At 39.5% G+C, this 21,794-nt stretch overlaps 1 protein-coding gene across 2 annotated transcripts; it reads left to right on the top strand.

Moving 5' to 3' along the window:
- The first annotated feature begins 5 nt into the window (after positions 1-5).
- Positions 6-21,093, top strand: hephl1b (hephaestin-like 1b). Of its 2 annotated transcripts, none has more exons than XM_076889176.1 (20): positions 6-288; positions 4,133-4,377; positions 5,356-5,568; positions 5,852-6,064; positions 6,302-6,556; positions 7,211-7,379; positions 10,589-10,722; positions 10,872-11,003; positions 11,441-11,646; positions 11,972-12,116; positions 12,285-12,497; positions 16,418-16,634; positions 16,752-16,891; positions 16,968-17,093; positions 17,185-17,291; positions 17,390-17,624; positions 19,242-19,381; positions 19,515-19,668; positions 19,771-19,791; positions 20,661-21,093. In XM_076889176.1, the coding sequence occupies exons 1-20, from the start codon at positions 269-271 to the stop codon at positions 20,717-20,719; spliced, it is 3,144 nt and encodes a 1,047-aa protein (XP_076745291.1). In that variant the 5' UTR covers positions 6-268; the 3' UTR covers positions 20,720-21,093. The 2 variants fall into 2 exon arrangements, with proteins under 2 accessions (XP_076745291.1, XP_004550070.3); XM_004550013.4 differs by lacking the exon at positions 6-288 and adding an exon at positions 2,106-2,421.
- Positions 21,094-21,794: the final 701 nt, after the last annotated feature.

The raw sequence follows: 21,794 nt of genomic DNA, 5'->3' as shown, positions 1-21,794 counted from the left end.
TCTTTACACGGCTGCAATAACAGCTGTGACATTTTTATAGGTAGCCTGTTACAAGCAAGTCTTGCATCCAGCGACTAACCCAGATATGCCGAATAATTTCTTTGTTTCCGTCAGTGTAAACACACAAGTTATGGTTCAATTTTCAATTCAGCTTTATTAAGATTTGACCCTATTTCAAATTAGAAGCACAGAATGGAATTACTGCAGATATGTTTTTGCTCCTTTAAGTGCCAGCTTTTTTCCAACAGAGGTACAACTTTGTGCACCTATGGACTTTGGATCAAGACGGTCTGTAAATTTTTATGAAAATCAATCAAAACTTATATCTTGATAGAAAAGTACTCATATGTTTTACAGATTTATGCAAGAAACTGTCGTATATTTATGACTGTTTTACATTCTGAACATTAATCCCAATATAATCACAGTGGAAATGTTCAAACTTCCATTGTTGTGGAAATTCCATGTTGCTAGTCTTTCCAAAAAAAAATCAACAACAACAACAAAAACCCCCAATGAACTGGAAACTGAATCTTTATCTTTTCAGAAATATGAGATATCTGAAAATATCCAGTATAACAAATTTTTTTCTCTTTTCTATCTCCTCCATTAAACTCATGCTCTTATATCACGTGGTTCCCTGTCCCATGACAGTCAGCAAATCGACAGCATCTCACTGCACTGTGTACAGTATGGAGAGTGATGCAAATTTTACAGAGCAGATATTCTTTGTTTAAAAACAAAATTAAATAGAACACTAATACCACACGTCATCTAAAACTTGTTAGTTTTAAAGTCATAGATGCGTCATATAGTTCACCAAGCTTTATGTATATTCTTGTAATGTCCCGACTAGGTCAGCAGGTGTCACCCTTGCCTCCGAAATTACGACACAAAATTTCAAGTTAGAGAATGTAAGGTTGTGTTGAAGGGAATGAGCTCAGTATGGTTTTAAGAATTTCCACTTGTTAAAAACCATTCAAGATATTTTAAGAGGACTTTTTATTATTATTATTTTGTTTGTTTTGTTTTTAATGCACTTAACACTGACTTATGAATCATCGAGCAAAAAACGGATGAAACAGTGTTTTTTTTTGCAAAAAAACATAGTTTGTTCCTATTTTAACTAAATCTGTCAAACATTTTAGTGATAACACAGCTTAACAGGCATAAAATGGTATTTTATCATCTACAGCACATGAACAGTATCTGAAACTAATGTTCTTAGGAAATATTTTTTAAAAATCCTGCAAAGACCTGACACAGGACATGAGAGATGCATTTGGTCTACTGTTCACGATAAAACTATGATACTGGAAATTTCTGCATAAAATATCAAAATTAAAAATAATTACTCTGCAGAAAAAAAGTTCCCCATCATCATTAAATGGATTAATATTACTGCTGCATATGTTTAAGGTGATGCTTATTTTAAATACTTTATACTATGCTTAAAGTCCAGCATCATATTATTTGTAGCTTGACATATAACTTGTTATTAAGTAACTTAAATAATATTTCGCTAAAACTTAGTAATCTTAAAGTAAAGAAGCTATGGTTATAAAAGGATTTTTGGATTCTTGCAGCTGGCTTTTCATAAATCTGTATTAGAAAACAGAGCTGCGCATGAGCCTAAAACCATGCCCAATATTTTCTACACTGACATTCATGAAAAATTCTTATTTCCTCTGGGCTCTCCTCCCTTGTTCTTGGCCCCTCACTGTGCAGCCCTATGTTTAAAAATTCTGGAACCGCCACTGGTGGCAACACCTAGAACCGTTAAAGGAAGATAAGGTAAAAAAAAAAAAATTGAGTTCTTTGTGGGCTGCTATTTCATCAGTCTACTGTAGGATCAAATATAAACAAATAAAACTGTAAACACACATCAAAAGTGCTTTTTGTGAAGCTGAAAAGTCAAATTAGAGATCCACAGTGCTTGGCACTGCCTCTTTTGCGTAGTGGATCTAACTAACCTAATTTCCCAGCAGACCGCTTCAATTAAATCCAGAAAGAAATAATTGACTTGGGAATACTTACTGGTTCTTATCCCTGCACATCAGATACTACTGGAGGCGTAGCCTCTGGCTGAATAGCCTGACTGTTTTGCTTTGAGTTTCGTAAGCGCTGCGGTCCAGACGGACATTCGCACTCACATGGAAGAGTGAAAGAAGGTTACCCCTTGTTCCTGTACCAGCAAAACCCGCGGATCACTTTGGCCAGCATTTTAGACTGCGATCAGCTGAATATGGCACGGACTTTGGGGTTGTTTGCAACTTGTTTGCTGATTTTTCTTCTTTCATTGGGCGCGAGCGGGGAGCGCGGCAGGGAGAGAGTTTATTATGTGGGGATCATTGAGGACTTCTGGGATTACGCACCAAGTGGAAAAAACCTGCTTAACGGGAAAGACATCGAAGACGATGAGTGAGTTGACATTCGGAAAAGTATGCTCAGATAGTGGCGGCACTAATTGCTTGTAAATATTCATTTTTATTTTTAGCGCCTTTATATATAATGTCTAAGATCACTCACAAGTAGAAAGTCATTATAACTCATGTGGGAATAAAAAATAGACCGCGAAAGAAAAGACAGTTTAGAGATACAAAAAAGTTTTAGTGCAAAACTTGTGGGTTATGTCGCGTGCTCGGGGTGTGACAGTGTCTAGACTTTGTGTGCTTTGCTGGCAGTCTAACGGATGTGCAGGAAAGATGACAATGACTAACAGCGAATTACTGTCTCCTTTCATTAGATTAGAGGCTTCCTTTACTGTGTATCTATCTGCCATGTGTCTTTATGTGCAGCCAATCACCAAAAAGGAGGCACAGAGATCCTGTCTGACAGAAGCATTTGCATCACACCATGGTTAGGAATTTAATGAGAGATGTGACAATGAGACTGTGTGACCCTTGCATTTCACAGTTTTCAATTTCTAGAAAAAAACCCCATATAAAATAATACTGTTAATGCGGCTTGTACTTACATCACATGTAAGCATTGACAACTCACAACATTTGTCTGTGTTTCTGCTGTTATAGTTCAGGAACCAATACCTAATAATCAAAAATCCCTTTCTTATATTAAAAAAGAGGACATTAGACTGGACACATTTGCACATTTTTCATGAAATGAAGGAATGCTCATGGGTGTTGCGCAATGATTGAGACAATTTTGTCCTTCCTGTCACAGAAATAAATAATTGTGAAGCATAAGGGAATTGCTTCATTCTTACACAATACATGGCATTCCTAAATTTAACTGAACCTCTGGACGTGCTAATAACGTTCTCAAAGTGTACAGGCTGTACTTAAACTGTCTCAAGCTGTTTAATCACTGCAGGGCATGTTTATCTTTGTTAGATATCATATTGTCTTTTCACTCCCATTTCATGGCAAACTGAATTCACAAGAAGCTTTAAGATGTTTCTTCCTGCCATTTGTATCCCATCATTTAAAATGTGGAATTGCGTCAAATCAACTTGCAATGCGTTTGCATGGCATTAGATTAATAAAGCCATATGTCGTATTATAAGACAGAGAAGGGGAAACGAATAAGCAGTGTTGGAGCAATGTTAGCACTATTTTGCTTTGTTCGGGTTCTGACTGAAACAGCGGTAATCAGACAGGCATCAAGGTTTTCAGTCAAAATCATTTGAGAATCTATTTAAGATAATCTTACTTCCAAAAGTGCATCAGCTACAGTTTCAACAACCTGTTATTAGCTCCCCAAAACATGTTATTAAAATAATGATATGTCTAATTGTTAAAGACCTGCAACCACATGCAATTTGTTCAGTGGCTTTACATCTATTCTTACACCAGGTAAGATCTAGTTCTTGTTTGGTCTACAATGAAATTCTAGCCGTTAGACAATAATCAAAATTGTATAAACTAAAAGATCTATCAAAGCCTTTTGTGAAAACCTAGAAAGGCAATGCACTTACTTTTGCTATATTTTTACAAGTTTGATTGAAAGTTGGTGTTGCAGCGTGGAACTTGACGTTGACCCTAACAAATACAAATGCAAGAAGAAGAAAAAAGTATTTTTCTTGTCTGTCTCCTACACACTCTCGGAATTCTGTATAATCGCTCCACTGTGTGTCTCACATTCTTGTTGTTTCCTTTTCAAACTTTCTCAGGCATGCATCAATATTCCTACAGGGAGGGCCCCATCGAATTGGAAGTATTTACAAGAAAGCTGTGTTCAAAGAGTATACAGATGCTTCATACAGTCGCCTGTCTCCTCGACCTGATTGGCTGGGCTTCCTGGGACCCATACTGCGTGCTGAGGTTGATGAAACTATTGTTGTCCACTTAAAGAACTTTGCAACCAGGAACTACTCTATGCATCCCCATGGGGTTTTCTATGAGAAGGATACAGAAGGTAAAATGTTCCATACTACTGGATATAGACAGAAAAATTCATGGTGCTTTTGCACACAGAGTCACACCTACAAGAACAAAGTGCTGTCAGTGAGGGTTACAAAGTGTCATTTATTCATACTGAATGATACCGATTGTTGCTGTGTTCAAAATTTGTAATAAGAACTGAATAATATAACTTTTTAAAAGTCCAAAAGGGCTTGAAGTTACATGAAACAGCTAACATTGTTTATGAAGTTCCAAGAAGGCGTGGTACTGTTCTCCTAGAAACAGAAGAAAAAGTGGCACATCACAATTCCAGAAAATGAGTGACTGCTATGGCAGATGTTTTATAAAGATATGTCTCTTAGGTTTTCTGAACTTTACAGCTCTCTGCTATGCAAGAAGCTCGTACACCACCCACCCCCACCCCAATCATGTGAAGGGGAAATCCTGCCGGAGTACACTTGAGAGCCTTGTGGAAATTGAGACTACAGCTGCAGTCCTTTCCTACTTAAAATAGAGAATGATTATTGTTATACTTTGTGTCATGGTTTAAAATCAGCAATTTTATTAAACATGAGGAACGCTAAGTGGCATCTTTTTGCTTAAACTGGAACTTGAGCTGAAAGATAATGAGATCACATGTCAGTGGTGTCAGCACATTAAGATACTGAGAACTGAGAAAGCAGTTAATTTGTTAAACCTTGTCCCGACATTCACACTGTATCAAAGATCAGTATTCTCGTGACTTCTCATTTATGCTTTGTTTTCAAACACACTGCCATAGAAACTAAAGGCTTACCAGAAAGTAGAAAAAAAACAACAAAGAAAATGAATACTACCTTGACTTTTGAAACCTGCTTTAAATAACATCCTTGTAAATGTTTTCTAATATTTTCTACAAAATTCTTATTGAGACTATAAACTATAATATCTCTGCTCGGCTGCTTTCTGACCAGAGTGATCTCTTTGCAAACATTTTCCCTTCGTGTACCAGGTGCACTCTATCCAGACGGGACATCAAGCAAGTTGAAGAAAGATGACTGTGTCCCTCCAGGAGGCAGCTATACCTACCGCTGGGAGGTCAAACCTGAGTTTGGCCCCACAGATGATGATGCCAACTGCTTGACCTGGGTCTACCACTCTCATATTGACGCCCCCAGGGACATCTCCTCAGGACTTATTGGGGCGTTACTCACATGCAAGAAAGGTACAAATATATTTGGCAAATATATTTGATTGTATGTTTGGTGTGTTTCATACAGTGTTTTGCCTGCTGTATGCAGCTTTCTGTATGCACAAATTGTATGTTAAATCAAATGTATTTCTACATCCTAAGCCAGTAGTCTCATTCAGAAACAGCCTTTGTAAAAATAACATAAAAAAATTGCTTTACTTGAAAAACTGCCAACGAAGGATTGCCGTGAAAATCGCACACAGTGGGACACCAGAAGGAAACAAAGATTACGCATGCTCCTTTTCTTTGAGTGCAGGAGCCTTGAAGGAGACTAATGAACTAAATGCAGCCGAGGGAGACTCTGCCGCAAAGTCCGCCCGCAGTGATGTCGACCAGGATGTTTTCTTAATGTTCAGTGTGGTGGACGAAAACACGAGTTGGTACTTGAAAAACAACATTCAGAGATGTTTTGATCCAGAAACAGTTGACCCAGAAGACCCAGACTTTAAAGAGTCCAACCTTATGCACGGTGAGAGATAGATATTTAAAGTCTTTTTAGGATCATTTAATACTGGACTAACTGCACACATTCAGTCGGGCCAAACCAGCTGATGCAACTCAGCAATCTGCATCATATAGTTTAAAATGTGTTCACAGGGAATTCACTTCACATTTCTAATTCTGACAACAAAGGCTGTAGGAGAGGTTTTTGATGGCTAAATGTCTCATTGTCCTCTGATTGTGTGTGTTTTTCTCTGTGTGACAGCTATTAATGGGTACATGTTTGGTAACCTGCCTGGAATCGAGTTATGTCAGCACCGCGCAGTAGCCTGGCATTTGTTTGGGATGGGTAATGAGGTAGATATTCATTCTGCATTTTTCCATGGGAATACCCTGCTGGACCGTGGTCACCGCACTGACGTCCTTAGCCTGTTCCCAGCCACGTTCGCAACAGCCGAGATGGTCCCAAAAGCAAATGGAAAGTGGTTGCTGGCCTGCCAGGTTAATGACCACTTGCAGGGTAGGATGCTTGACCTTTAACCTATGTGTCACCTTTGACCTTCTGCTACAGCACTTTGCTGACAAAGGAAATACCCTTTTCATGGGGGTGCTGCTGTTTTGTCAAAGCCTGAGCATTCCCACAGCAGAGATTAGTATTTCTACTCTGAGCCTGCCTGGACTTGTAAAACACTTTCTAGAACTCAGCTGAATTTAAAAGCTGAAGGGTATGAGCAGACATTTTATTATTTGTTATTATTTTCAGGCTGCCCAAAATCTATTGAACATAACATTGAGAGAGTCATACAATGACTACCGCTAATTCTTGTGAAGAACTATTACTTTTTATAAGGCTGTGCTTTTTATAATGGCTCTCTCTTGTTCCTGACCCTTTGAGAAAAAAAAAAAGTAACATTACTGTTTTATAAACCTATTTAGGCTGCAAATCACACAACTGACAGTTTTACATGTTGTAGATCTGCTCAGAATTTTGAGAGTAAACCCAATTTCCTAAAAGATAAGCAAGTTAAACATTTAAAATGAACTCTGGAATGTTTTTATCATTTTATAGACAGTAGACCTGCTCAAAGGTCTACATCTCAGTGAGTTTTTACTTATCTAAATTATGGTTTGTACGTGTGTGTGTGTGTGTGTGTCTGTGTGTGTGCTGTTCCAGCTGGGATGCAGGTCTTTTATGAAGTGAGGTCGTGTAACAATGAGGCCGGATCCATGCTGACAGGTGGAGTTGTAAGGAATTACTACCTGGCGGCAGAGAAAGTCCTGTGGAACTATGCCCCCTCAGGAAGGGATTTGATCAGCAATGTATCCCTTACTGAAGCAGATAGGTGAGCAACATATTGCAAAATGCAGTCTAAATAATGCCCCAAAAGTTTATTCTGTTCTCTGGACAACGCTACATCCAGATGAACAGAATCAACTTATGGGGATTTACTTAACTGGATGATTGAGCATGCATCAAGATAGTCTAAATAATGGTTTACATGTATCTCAAAATAAAAGTTGATTTATTATTTAGCCCAAAAAACTCAAGAAGAGACTTAAACCAAACACACCATCAGTCAAACCAACATAGTTTCATGCCAGGTTTCCCCCAAAACACACTCAAGATACCTTTATGGGTTGATCTTGTCTCTCTATCTCTGTCAGTACTCCTAACTCTAAAATGGGGCTTGACTTTCTGTGTGCATGCCCCCTGGAAGGGGCTGATTATACAGTACATGTGATGCTCATTCAGGCTGTGTGGTCTGGTTTGAGTGACCAATTCCAGAGCATGGGTCACAGCCCCCAGGTGGAGCATGACGGTAATGCAGGTGAACAATGTGATTCTGTGTGCAACAAGTAAAAAAATAGTTTAAAACCTTGTAATAAAGTTTGAAAGTATCAAAACAATTTATATGTAATCAATTTTTACACTTATTTATGCACTGAAAAGCACGTCATCTTTCATAACTTGCATGGAGAGTTGAAATGTAGTGACAGCTCCTTGGTGACAAAAGGAAATCTTTTAATAGAGAGTCAGAGTTGTGTGTAAAGGTGCGGGCAGGTGGCAGGCTTTCAAAGATTTCACATCAGATAATAGAATTCTCAATTTTGGAGTAGCTTGTGAAGATTCAACAGTCTAGATGATCATGCAGCAACCCATCTGTTATTATCTGGTATTTATTGCTGATCTGACACCAGTTTTCGTTCTAAGTAAGTAACTAAGGTCCAAGTAAGACATTTCTCATCGCTTTTACATCTAGGTCACATATTTACTAGGGGTGCAACGATACACAAAATTCACGGTTCGGTTCGGTTCGATACTTTGGTGTCACGGTTCGATATTTTTTCGATACAAAAAAATGTTCATGCATTTTTAATTTGTCATTTATTAAAATTATAAATATATATTTTAACTCAAAAGTACAGTTTTTAAATTTAACCCTAACCCTTGTGCGTGTTTTTTATTTTGACAGCGAATGCACACCTGCGGACCACTTATGTGCAGCCCTGGTTATTTAGCTCATCATATTGCAGCCACAGAAATTCTTTTGTCCATGAAACCATAAAGCTGCACTTTCTTTTTGCCTTATAGTCTGATTTGTCATAACTTCTCCGTTTTGTGGTAAGCTTTTCTTTGGCTGTCACTTCTTCACCCTGACCTGTCTTATTTGGCTCAGCAGAACTGAAATGCTTTTACACACGCACTCACATAAGCTCAGCGATTCTCTGCGCGACCAACCTCTCACATGTTTAAGCTGCGGGAGATTTCACTTGTCATGTTTGCATAGTAAGCTAACGATTAATAAGACGATGTCAGAGGAATTGGTGCACAAATTATCATCACTCACAGATCAGTACTGTCGCTCTCTATACACAGTTCGCACGATTGCAAAGTGAAAGCAAAAAAAACAAGCGCAAATTCAAACGCGATTTCAATATGTCACATATTGACAGTGGCTCACCGATGCCAATGACATAATTACCCAGCTACATTTCTGAAAGAATGCGAAAGCATTGACATATATTTTTCGTACAATAGCCCGACGGGCAGGGCAGAGATAGATTTTGGTAGCCCGACTGAAAAAATCGCTAGCTCCGGGACGTCGGGCTAGCGATATTGCGAGCCCTGTATCTGATTGAGGAATCACTCATCTTTGGAAAAGAGAGTTTATTACAGAGAAATGTCTCTTTCCAAAATAAAAGCTATACTATCCGCTTCTTCTGGGCTATATTCTCAGCAGCATAAGGAGAATCATGTGCTAACAGCTGTCTAAATGACTCGGCTAAAGTTAGTAGCATGCTTGTTGTTTTTGTCTTTGCACTACGATGATGTCGGCGTAAATGTGCAGTCATATTCGTTGTGTTCCCACTAGTGCTTTCAGGTTAATCTCGTTGAAATGACCTTAACGCCACAACACGGCAAATCTCCGTTAACGAGCTACCGCCGATCGCCCCGTGTGTGGGGCTAGACGGCCAACACGTTAACGAGCCCCTGCGCTAACACACTAGTTCACACCAATGTAATTGAGCATTGCATGGCACATCCAACATACTGTTTTACTTTAGTCCATGACTCGCTTACCTTCAGGGTCATACGTCACATGAAAACCAAAATAATTCCAAACGCCAGATCTGAATGAGGTTCAATTTGCTTGTTGCAAGCAGAGCTTCACTTCTGTCTCGCTAGCTTGCCCTACGCTCTTCCTTCTGACTATGCTGTCTGTGTTGAGCGCTCAGTGGATCTGCGCTGGACAGTGCAGCCTAGGCGGAGTAGTCGAACACAGATTCACTGAGCGCTCAACACAGACAGCATCGTCAGAAGGAAAATTGATAAAATAAATTACAAATGTTGTATTATAATAATAATAATAATAAACTTTATTTATAAAGCACACTTAAAAACCAAGGGTATGCCAAGGTGCTTAACAAGTAAAATAGAGTATAGGAGGAGGATAATAGAAATAGGACCAAAGCAAGTACTAAATATGCAAACAGATAACTGTCACTAATACATAGGAAAGCAACAGGTACAGAGCAAACAAGAATTTAAATGAGCATAGAAGTGCATGATATAAAATCATAAAAGAAATATTAACTAGAGGGAAAGGCAAGATTGAATAAGTGGGTTTTTAATCGTGATTTGAACAGTGCAATGGAGTCAGATGCGCGGAGGTCGAGAGGAAGGGTATTCCACAGTACCGGGGCAGCCAGAGCAAACGCACGGTCACCCCGGGACTTCAGTCGAGATCTGGGTTGGGTCAGAAGTAGTTGAGTGGCAGATCTGAGTGTTCTAGCAGGAGTATGTGGTTTGAGAAGTTCACTAAGATAACTTGGCGCTAATTTATTAATAGTTTTGAAAGTAAGGAGTAATATTTTAAATTGAATACGGTACTGTATTGTTCGATACATATGCGTACCGAACCGAAAGCACTGTATCGAACGGTTCAATATCGATACGAATATCGTTGCACCCCTAATATTTACTACAACCCACATTTACAGTTTTTGCTTCATTTTCTTCCTCCAACTATCCCATCTTTTTCTTTTGTAGTCCATCAGATGTGTTTTTTGGCAGAGATGATGGAAGGCTCGGTGGTCAATACATAAAAGTGATATACAAAGAGTACACAGATGATACTTTCACTACTGAGAAATCAGCTGATCTTGGACATTTAGGACTATTGGGTAAGTCCTCCCTTTTTTCACCATGTTCTGAATAAAAGTCACCTTTTCTCTTTGTTATACGTTTCCTGAAACAATTCACCAAATTCATCAAGTTCACTAAGTCTCAAGATCTCTTATCTGATTACAGTGTTCCTTTTCTATTCATACAGGTCCAGTCCTGAGGGCAGAGGAGGGTGACACTCTCAGAGTGACATTCCTCAATAAGGCTGATAGAAACTACAGCATCCAGCCTCATGGCCTTCATTATGATAAACACTTCCAGGGAAGCAGCTATGAGGATGGTGAGGAAGCAACGATACAAACACAAATAATACTGGCACAGTTAACTCAGTAAATCAAGGAGCTGGGATATCCTGTAATTCTTAGGGGACGCTACTTATTCTCTAAAAACACAAGCTGAAACTAATGATTAACTGTTCAGACTGACCAAAGCATACATTTGCATTACTGATACTTTAAAAAGAGTTACTGCAAAGAAATAAATGAGTATATCTCTACAAATTTAAAAAGGTAATTAATCACACAAAGTAAGAAATAAAAGCTGTAAATGAACTTGTTCATACTCAAAGTGCACATTGTTTGACTAATACATATGATATTATATTAAGGTGTTAAGCATAGTGAAAAGAGAATCACAGTGCCTTTTGACTGCTGTCTGTACTGACAGCAAGTTATAGTAAACCAAATTGTTTGTACTTCTTTGTCTGCAACACTGCAGGTGTTGAAAAGCCAGGCTCCCATGTTGGTCCAGGTGAGAACTTTACTTACACCTGGCAGGTCCTGGAAGGCCCATCATCATCTGATTCTTCCTGCATCCCTTATCTCTACTACTCTGCCACCGATCCTGCCAAAGACACTAATTCTGGACTAGTTGGACCTCTTCTTGTATGCAAGAGAGGAGTGCTTGGGGATGACGGCAGACAGGTGCTGCTTTGGTTATGTATTCAGACACGTTCTCATGTTAAAAAAAACCCCAAAACCTTAAGGAACCTCTGAGTGTATACACTTTTAAATAGCTAAAATCAAAATAGCACTTGCCTTTTGTTTGACAAGTTGCTGGGGATTATCAAATTTATTAGAACTTTAATAATACAAGATAGCTAAGATAAGGACAAAATAATTTATGATGAAAATTTTAAGTGTAATTTTTAAGTGCTTTTTAAATTCTGTGTGATGTTACCTTAAAATCAAATTAGCAGCACTTTAAGAGCCTTACTGATTCTGTAATTTTGTCTCTATTGTCTAACAGAAGGATGTAGATAAGGAGTTCTTCCTTCTTTTTTCTGTCATGGATGAAAACATGAGCTGGTATTTAGATGAGAACATTGAGAAGTTTGGCAGCAATGAGACTAATCAAGAGCACGAGGACTTTCAGGAGAGCAACATGATGCATGGTAATCAGTCTGTTTGGTGAATCAGCTGAATAGATATTACCTTACCTTTTTATCTGAAAAGCTATTGAATCAGCGTTGATTGCAACTCAGATTTTGTCATATTTGAGACCCGGTTCAGGTGTGTCTTTGTATTTTTTTCATATTTTTATATCTTCCTTTTCATTTCAGCTGTAAATGGGCGCATGCATGGGAACCTTCTTGGCCTGGAGATGTGTTCAGGGGACAAAGTCAGGTGGTACACCTTTGGGTTAGGCACAGAGGTGGACATCCATGGCGTGTATTTTGAGGGAAACACTTTCAACAAACAAAGCACCACCCGGGACACTCTCAACCTTTTCCCTCACACCACTGTAGCTGTCGACATGAAGCCTGACACTCCTGGTTAGTCTCACACACACACACACACACACACACACACACACACACACACACACACACACTGACAAAAACAACACACTTCATCTTTTCCCACACACATAATCTGTCATTGAGATTTTGTTTGGCAGTTAAAGTTATCCTCTATAAACATGTTTACATAAGTTTGTGTGGATGCCTCCTGTGATGCATACACTAATGCTTATACAGTACAAACAGGAAATTAAGATAAGATAAGATAAGATAAGATAAGATAAGATAGAACTTTATTAATCCCTCGGGTGGGTTCCTCTGGGAAATTCGATTTCCAAAAAAGCACAGCACCGACAGAAGTTACAGAGTTACAGAATATTATATATATATATATACACACACACACACACACACACACACACACATATATATAATACAGAGACAATATAAATAAAATATACCAAGGGGATAAATAGAATAAATAGGAATAAAAAATAAAAATACAAGTGAATTGCACATTTCAAGTATTGAGTCTATTGCACCGTTGACTATTTACAAAAGTATTGCACAAAAGGTATTGCACAGTGAGGTGAAGAGGCACTACAGCTTAGTTGTTCCCCCCTCCTTTGTCCTCCTGTTTCCCCTCCCTCTCCCCTCCAGAGAGGAGTTAAACAGTCTGATGGCGTGTGGGACAAAGGAGTTTTTAAGTCTGTTAGTTCTTGTCTTGGGGAGAAGCAACCTGTCACTGAACAGACTCTTCTGGTTGTTAATGGCCGTGTGCAGAGGATGCCCAGCATTGTCCATAATGTCCATCAGTTTCTTTAATGTCCTTTTCTCTGCCACTGTCACCAGAGTGTCCAGCTTCATGCCGACCACAGAGCTAGCCCTCCTGATCAGTTTCTCCAGCCTGGATGAGTCTTTCTTTGCTGTGCTGCTCCCCCAGCACACCACAGCATAGAAAAGTACTCCAGCAACCACCGACTGGTAAAACATCCTCAGGAGCTTCCTGCAGATGTTAAAAGACCTCAGCCTCCTGAGGAAGTACAGTCGGCTTTGTGCTTTTTTATACAGGTGCTCTGTGTTGCATGACCAGTCCAGTTTATTGTCCACCCACAGCCCGAGGTACTTGTACTTGTTGACCACCTCCACCTCCTCCCCCTCTATCTGAACCGGCAGTGGACCTGCTCTAGACCTTCCGAAGTCCACAACCAGTTCCTTAGTCTTTGAGGTGTTGAGTTGCAGGTGGTTTGTATGACTCCATGCGACAAAGTTCCTCACCAGACTTCTGTACTCCTCTTCCTGATCATCCCAGATACACCCCATGATGGCTGTGTCGTCTGCAAACTTCTGAATGTGGCATAATTCAGAGTTGTAGCAGAAGTCAGAGGTGTACAGGGTGAAGAGAAGAGGGGACAGCACAGTTCCCTGTGGTGCTCCTGTGCTGCTGACCACAGTGTCAGACGTGATGTCCTTCAGCCTGACGTACTGTGGTCTGTCGGTGAGGTAGTCGGAGATCCAGGCCACCAGAGAATCTGGTTCACATTGTCCTTATGTATGTTTAAGGCTCTTCTGCTAAAGGGAAATACCACAATGAATGACGTTTAGCTATGCCATTTACTTTGTTCCACACTAGACATTCACCTTTAGGAAATATGTTACTTACCTCAGCTCTTGTCAATTTTAGGATTTTTTTTTGTACACACACACACACACACACACACACACACACATATATATCTCTATCTATATATATCTATATCTATATATATATATATATACACACACATATGCTATATGGTTGTTCCTGCAGTGAAAAAGGGGAGTATGGATAGGTAGCGAAGTTAGCACTATAGATCTAAATAGTGGTATGTATCATAAAAATAGAATATTAGAATTTCACTCATCAAAAAAAACAAAAACAAAGCAAAGATCTAGATTCACAAAATATACAGCATCTGTTTGCTCATATTGCGCAGACATTTGCAAAACAAGGAAAACCCCAAGCAAGCTAAGCTTTGCAAAAAAGGTGCAAACAACATCTTTTTTCCTGCAGTGGTAATCACTGACAGTTTATTATTGCATTGTTTTGTCACATGCTTTTCTTCAGCTTGACTCAAAATACATGCAGTCAAACTGACAGGAAATAAACATGAAATCAAAGGTTTTTGTACTCTGTGCGTTTATATCTACCATGCCATGAAAAAGTACTTTTCCCCCTTCCTGGTTTCTTATTTTTTCGCATTTCATCAAACATATTTTAATAATTAGTAAAATAAATAAAATAATAACTTGAGTAAATATAATATTTCAGTTTTTCAATGATGATTTCATTAATTGATTGAGAAAAGTTATCCAAACCTATAGCCCTGTGTAGAAAGTAATTATCCCTGAGTTAAAGCTTAGTTCATTTTCACATGTTACACTCAGGCTTCATTACTGCAAGACCTGTTGAATCAAGGAATCACATACACAGACCCTGTCTGCACAAGTGAAGTAGGCTAAAAGATCTCAAAAAGTAACACTTAAAGCCCCAATGTAAAGAAAAAAGCTGAGAGAAAATCATTGAGGTCTGTCGGTCTGGAACAGGTTATAAAGCAATGTAAATATAAAGTCTTTAGTATTCTCGTGAACCACTGTGACAGAAAACCTGGAACAGTGGGGAACCTTCCGAAACCTGTGTCTGGCGAGACCAAAATTACTCCAGGAGTTACTCCTCGATGGCTTTTCCAGGATGTCACACATTTCACATTTGTCAGAAAACATCCTGATCATCCCAAAGACTTTGGGGAAAGTATTCTGTGGACTGATGAGACAAAATGACTTCACACCAACAGTCAAATATGCTCTTGGTAGTGCGATGGTCTGGAGCTGCTTTTCTGCTTCCAGACCTGGGCGTCTTGTCATAATTGAACCATGGAAACATGAATTCTGCTCTCTACCAAAAATCCACAAGGGCAATGCCCGGCCATCAGTCCGTTCCCCTGAGTTCAAGCTCACTCGACTTATGCGGCAATCCAAAACACACCAGCAAGTTGAAGTGACCAATTAAGTGTGTCATGGCTACTGAACGGACTCACGCGCAGACAGTTCTTCCTCAGAGACCAAAAGGAGATTTATTTACAACAGGATCACCTCAGTGCTATATATATGTACAGTGAGTTGGGAGGGGGGTCCAGGGCTCCAGGGAGAGAAGGAGGGGGGAAATCCACACACACGCTTCCTCTTCCACACAGTCACCGCCACAGCTCCTCCGCACACACGACCTCCTCTTCAGCCGCACTCGCTCCAAAACTCCACACACGCTGCCACACCCGGGCAGGTCCCGTGATGTGGTCCAGAAGAGGGATATCTACACACAGAAGTTAACATTAGTTCCACAGCAAAAGACACACAGGGGATTCTTTTGAAAATGCCGCGAGCACGAACTCAGGAGGTTCAACGTTCCAGCGGTGAGCTGCTCTGTGCCACTGCCTTAAATAGCAGCTGGGGAAATCAGCAAGATCAGCAGCAGGTGGACACAATCACACAGGTGCGTGGGCCAAGAGCGAGAGCCCGTAACGAGCTCCACCCAGGCAGAGAGGAGGAGGACGAACAACAACAACAACAAAACCTGTAGCCAGAGTGGGCCAACCAGAGAGACACGGGGACCGTGACAAAGTGACTTAAATCAGGTCGAGATGCTTTGACTTGACCTTAAACATACTGTTCATGCTTGAAAACTGTCCGATGTAGCTGAATTAAAAATCTCCTGCAAAGAAGAGTGCGCTGATATTCCTGCACAGTGATGTGAGAGACTTATTGTCAGTTATTGCAAACATTTGATTGCAGTTCATTCTGCGAAGAGCGACACAATCAGTTATTAAGTTTGCCTTTTTCACATGGGGCCCTGTTTTTAAGGCACATAAATGTGTCCAAATCCTTAACCTTTTCTTGTTTGTTGTTTCTCCAAACAGGTGTGTATGAGGTGAGCTGCACAGTAATAGATCACTACTCAGGTGGCATGAGGCAGTGGTATAAAGTTAATGAGTGCCCAGGAAAAAAAGTAAATCACAAATACACAAAGCTGAACAAGACTGTGCGATATTTCATCAGTGCTGAGGAAATAGAGTGGGACTATTCACCTAAGAGAGACTGGGAGCTGGAGAAACACCATAGCACACCAAAGGACAGGTGTGTGAGTGAGATAATTGCAGGATGATACGTTTCATTGTTGAAGCCACAACCTGTAATTCATGCCATAACTTATTACTGTTTGTTAATAGAAGCAAATTGCTACTTGTCTCCCAGTCCAGGCAGCATATTTGTGGGAAAAGGAAAGAACAGAATTGGCTCACGCTATAAGAAGGTGGTGTATAGAGAATATACTGATGACACCTTCAGTGTTCAGAAGAAAAGGCAGCCCAACCAGCAGCATTTGGAAATTCTAGGTAAGCTTAACAGTTCTTTATGTTGTTTTTACTAAGAGAAGAATGAAGATGACATGAGTTTTATTTTCTCCTGTAGGGCCAATAATCAAAGCAGAAGTAGGAGAGCAGATCGTGATTATATTCAAGAACAATGCCACCCGACCATACTCAATAACCACACATGGCGTTAGGGGCAGCGGTGGACACATTCCTGTCAAACCCGGTGAGAAATGAATTTTTAAACGGGCATAAAAAATGCTGGCTTTTTAAAGAAGCAGTAGGATTCATACTTTTTATGTTCTCTGAACCTTCAGGCAACTTTATTGAAGTAACTTGGGATGTTCCTGAAAGCTCTGGTCCAGGGGTCACGGATCCTAACTGTATCTCTTATATCTACTACTCCACTGTTGACTTTGTTATGGTAAAAATAGAAGCGCATCATTTACAGCGCAACTAGAATATTTAAGCAGGAGTTGAAGTATTAGATTTTATTCTGATAAGGTGTTTGTTTATGTTCAGGATCTGTACAGCGGCCTTCTGGGGCCTCTGGTGATATGCAGGCCTGGGACTCTGAAGCGTGGGGAGGGTCCCGATAGGGAGAGGAGTGACGTGGAGAGGGAGTTTGCACTGCTCTTTATGGTGCATGATGAAAACAAGTCCTGGTATTTGGGAGACAACATCAGAACGTACCTTGGTCTCAACCCTGAGAACTTCACTCCAGATGAAGAGTTTGAGGAGAGTAACAAGATGCACGGTAAGAAGAGTGAACGGGGCCACAGAAAGAAAAACAACCTTATTGGCCAAAGAATTAAACTTTAGATTTAGTAAACATATTCACCTATTATATCCAGAGAAGATAAACATAAATTGATGTCTGTTGATCTTGATGTAACCTAGTATAAATGTAATCGTTTTTGTTGCCACCACAATGAATCAGGACAGCAAATCAGAGATGGTTGAGCAGAAAATATTCAAAAAAAACTTGATGATTTGAAATGGAATGACCCAGATCTCGAAAATAGAAAATATGCACAAATTTAACAAAATAAATTTCTAACTTATGACTGAGAACCTTCACAGACATAACTTATAACTACAGCACCACTACAGCACCATCTGGAAACTCCGTTCTGTTTGGACAGGACTGTCTAAAATAGTTTTACTTTTGTGGAAGAACTTTTGAATGCTTTTATATTAAACAGTTTTTGAGATATTCATGTTCAAACATGAATATCTTTGTTACGGCCCTGAGCCGGCTGTGTACCTTTGTTGTGCTCTGTCTTTAAGACTCCACAGGTCCTTCCCGATTGGAGAGCTGGCGGCGGCTGATTGGTCTCCAATCGGGAAGGACCTGTGGAGTCTTAAAGACAGAGCACAACAAAGGTACACAGCCGGCCCAGGGCCGTAACAATCTTCAACGTGCAAAAAGCAGGTCGACTGACCATTTTTTTAAAAATGATCTTGAAAGGCATTTGGTATATGAAGCTAAAATTTCACAGCACTCATTATACATGTTCAAACTTTCGCCCATAAAATTTTTAGGCAAATTGGAACTCGAGCAGATCAGAGATCAAGCAGGCTTGTGTTGATTTAAGATGGAATTAATCAATATTTAAATCTGGTGTTTAGTCAGAGACACATTTTGTGAAAGAAACAGTTTATTTCGTGTCTGTTGAGCTGTTTGAAAAGTTGCATCTGAAATGACCTGACGTTACTCCATTTATGCTCACTCCTCTTCTGCAGCTAGATGCTTAAGTTCAGCAACTGCAAATTTATATCTGTACCATGAAGGCATCGTAGGGATTGTTTTCTTGTTACGAAGGGCATGCCAGCCTGCAGCTCGTGAAAAATAAACTCATCCAGTAGTAACATGCATTAACCTGTCTACTTACTCATTAAATGACGGTGCTTGAATGATGTTTTGAATCTTTGCTGGATTCCTCTTCTGGCCCACTTTAACCCCTGGCTGTATCATAAAATAGGCAAATCTGGGTAAAGTTAGGGCACAGTGTAGAAGTGCCAATAAAATTCTGAGGAGAGTTAAACAACACAAAAAGTTTCAAATGCAAATTATTTAAGATAAAATAAATTACATATAACGCATAATAACAAGCAAATCCCCAAATTCAGCCCACAAACATCAATGTACATCATCTAAAGTTGATCCAGCAGGAAGCAGGGACATTCCACTTCTCTTCATCAGACAGTAGAAATGAGGTTAAATTCAATAAAGTCCTGTACTGGATACAAAATCAGACCTTTATTCCTCAGCTTGCTTTTGATGAGTGTGCTGAAGTGTGTTTGCTTTCACATTTCCTGTTTCTCTTGTGCACCATGTCTCTGATTCTGTGTGTGAATGTGTCTGCTGCAGGGATCAATGGGAAGCTATATGGGAACCTCCATGGATTGGAGATGACTCAGGGCCAGAAAGTTGACTGGTATCTCATCGGAATGGGCAACGAAATAGACATGCACACTGTTCACTTTCATGCAGAGACCTTTACTTACAAGGTTTGTTTGTGCTTTGTTAGTGGTCACTCGCAGCGGGAAGACCATTCTTTCTTTCGCACCGAAAGAATCATATCTCCATTTATATTTCCTCTTTGCTGTTCCCCCTTTTTTGCACCACTCTTATGTGTGTCAGACGGACCTTGTGCACCGTGCAGACGTCTTTGATCTGTTCCCCGGGACCTTCCAGACTGTGGAGATGGTGGCTGGAAACCCAGGCACATGGTTGCTCCACTGTCATGTGACTGACCATATCCATGCTGGCATGGAGACCACTTTCACCATCAAAGGTTGGTCAGTGTAAAGGATCTGCGGGGCAGTCTCTCATGTTAATACACTGTCACCTATTATTTAGAAATGAGTTTAACATTTCGCTTGTTTGTTTTTTTCAGTTCCAGAAAACTCCTCGCATGGTAAGATCTGTTTTTTTCACGTAAAAATTGTTACTGGGCGTCACTGGGTGGAAGATTTCAGTATTCTGTCACTTTAACTTTATATCAAATAGAGCCTAAAAGTAATGCAACTTAATTTTGTAGGATACATGATTGAAAAATAAATTTCACACAGAGTATTGAATTTCTTTAACAACTTTTGTATTATGTCACTATTACTGTTTCAAAGGACTGCATTACATTACAATAACTATGATGTCATTGTCACAAAAATACACTTTAACACACTGGGTTGCTATTTATACTTTTAAACATTGTAGTTTTTTTTTTATGTATTATGTGTCTGAATATATTCCTGATTCCGTATCCTGTGCCTGGAATTACATACAAAATGTTTGGAGGCATGCTTTTCAGTAACCAAACATGCATAAACACTGGAATATTTCTTCAAGAGCAGTGGTCTTTTTTATTTGGTGTGGTTACTACCACAGCATACCATTCATCTCTCCTCTGCGGCACACCATCGGTCACAAGTACTGCAGGACAAAGCATTTCCTCAGTACTGTTATGTAACTGATGGGGAATGTTTTTAAAGTTTATCTGTCTTTGCTCTGTTTGTATTGGGTATAGCAAAACAGTCATTTGCGTCGGGTGTCCTTGTGGCACTGTTGATGCAGTGCTGCTAAGGAATTTTTGACTAAGCGTAAATGTTGATAAGGCGGGTGTTACATTTAGTGTTCCCTTTTTCAAAGATCAAACATATGCATTTCTAGAAAACTGTTACCTGCAGCCCATCACAGGGAAGATTCATAGATTTTTGGGTAATGTTGTAATGCTTTTCTGGCTTCCCTTATCTCTCACTTATATTTCTTTTCCTTTTACACCACCAGGAACTAAAAGCTCCATAAAGCTGCTGCTCTCGCTGTTTGTTCTACTGGCTATATGTTAATGATGAGGGACCCTGACAACAGATTATATGTGTGGATTATAACAGTGGTCACTGATGCACTTATAAAACACGGAGTTGCTGTCACTTATGTGTTTGATTGAGATCATGTACATAAATATCAAGCATGGCCCAGGCCAGTTAAATTATATATACCACTTTACAATCATGTATAATGTTCAAGATGACTTTATGCATTAGAATGAAGGAAACAAAGCATTTTACAGTTGGGATTTGTTTCTGTTGCTGCTTTCTGTCATATTGCACTATGTTGGCTTTTATTTTTATTTATTTTTTTTTTTTTTACTTCTGCTACCAAATACTGGATTTCAAGTATGAATGTGCAATAAAAAAAAAACTTTTTCAGTTGCACTGTGGCATGCGTCAGTGTGAGTAATTCATTTTCTTGTGCTAGCACAACAGTGCTGGGTTTGGATGTGGAACAATCTGTCCCACTAGACACCCACAGATTTCTTTTCTAGATGTGAACACTTGAGGAGAGTATATTTTTAAGACAAGCTAGACTTATTTATGCTTAGAAATGAGTACTAATGAGTAGAAATTCCAGAGAGAGTAAAGATTTATTGGAGATTAAACAGTACTCATGGTACATACCACAGACGAGTAAAAGTGTTAAGCAAAGCAGTCACAATACATTTATCTGTTTTAAAATAGCAGCATTTTTGTGAACCTGAAAGGCGAAAAAATTGAACAAATTCCCCAAATTTGACTCATTTTACTGTTTTTTAGCTGAGCTTGAGCTTTGCATATGGGCCATGAACCTGGATGACTGTGCCAGGATCACTAAAAGCCACAAGGTGGCATTAATTCTATGAAAAAACAGCAAGTTCTCAATGTGTGTGCCACAATTTAAAAGATACCGGATATTTTTTTGGTTTTTACCTTAAGATTAACAGTTAAACATACAGATTTGGCCCCTTGTTTGATATTCAAACAGACTGATTAGAGCTGAAAATTAGAGATGAGAGATCCCATTAGTTTAACTGTTTTGCTGTTGAAAGGTTTAAAGAGTGCTCTCAGTGTGAGATACTGAAGACTGTAACAACACAAAGCAGCA

Source organism: Maylandia zebra, linkage group LG10 (genome assembly GCF_041146795.1).
Source record: "Maylandia zebra isolate NMK-2024a linkage group LG10, Mzebra_GT3a, whole genome shotgun sequence".
Lineage (NCBI taxonomy): Eukaryota > Metazoa > Chordata > Actinopteri > Cichliformes > Cichlidae > Maylandia > Maylandia zebra.
This window is presented reverse-complemented; position numbering and strand designations above follow the sequence as displayed.

Bases quoted from the DNA above. Each gene is read 5' to 3' on its own strand.
- hephl1b (XM_004550013.4), top strand. From the start codon at position 2,246: ATGGCACGGACTTTGGGGTTGTTTGCAACTTGTTTGCTGATTTTTCTT. The intron at 12,498-16,417 runs GTTAGTCTCACA...TTCTCCAAACAG, and splicing joins CATGAAGCCTGACACTCCTG to GTGTGTATGAGGTGAGCTGC. The intron at 19,792-20,660 runs GTAAGATCTGTT...TTACACCACCAG, and splicing joins TCCAGAAAACTCCTCGCATG to GAACTAAAAGCTCCATAAAG.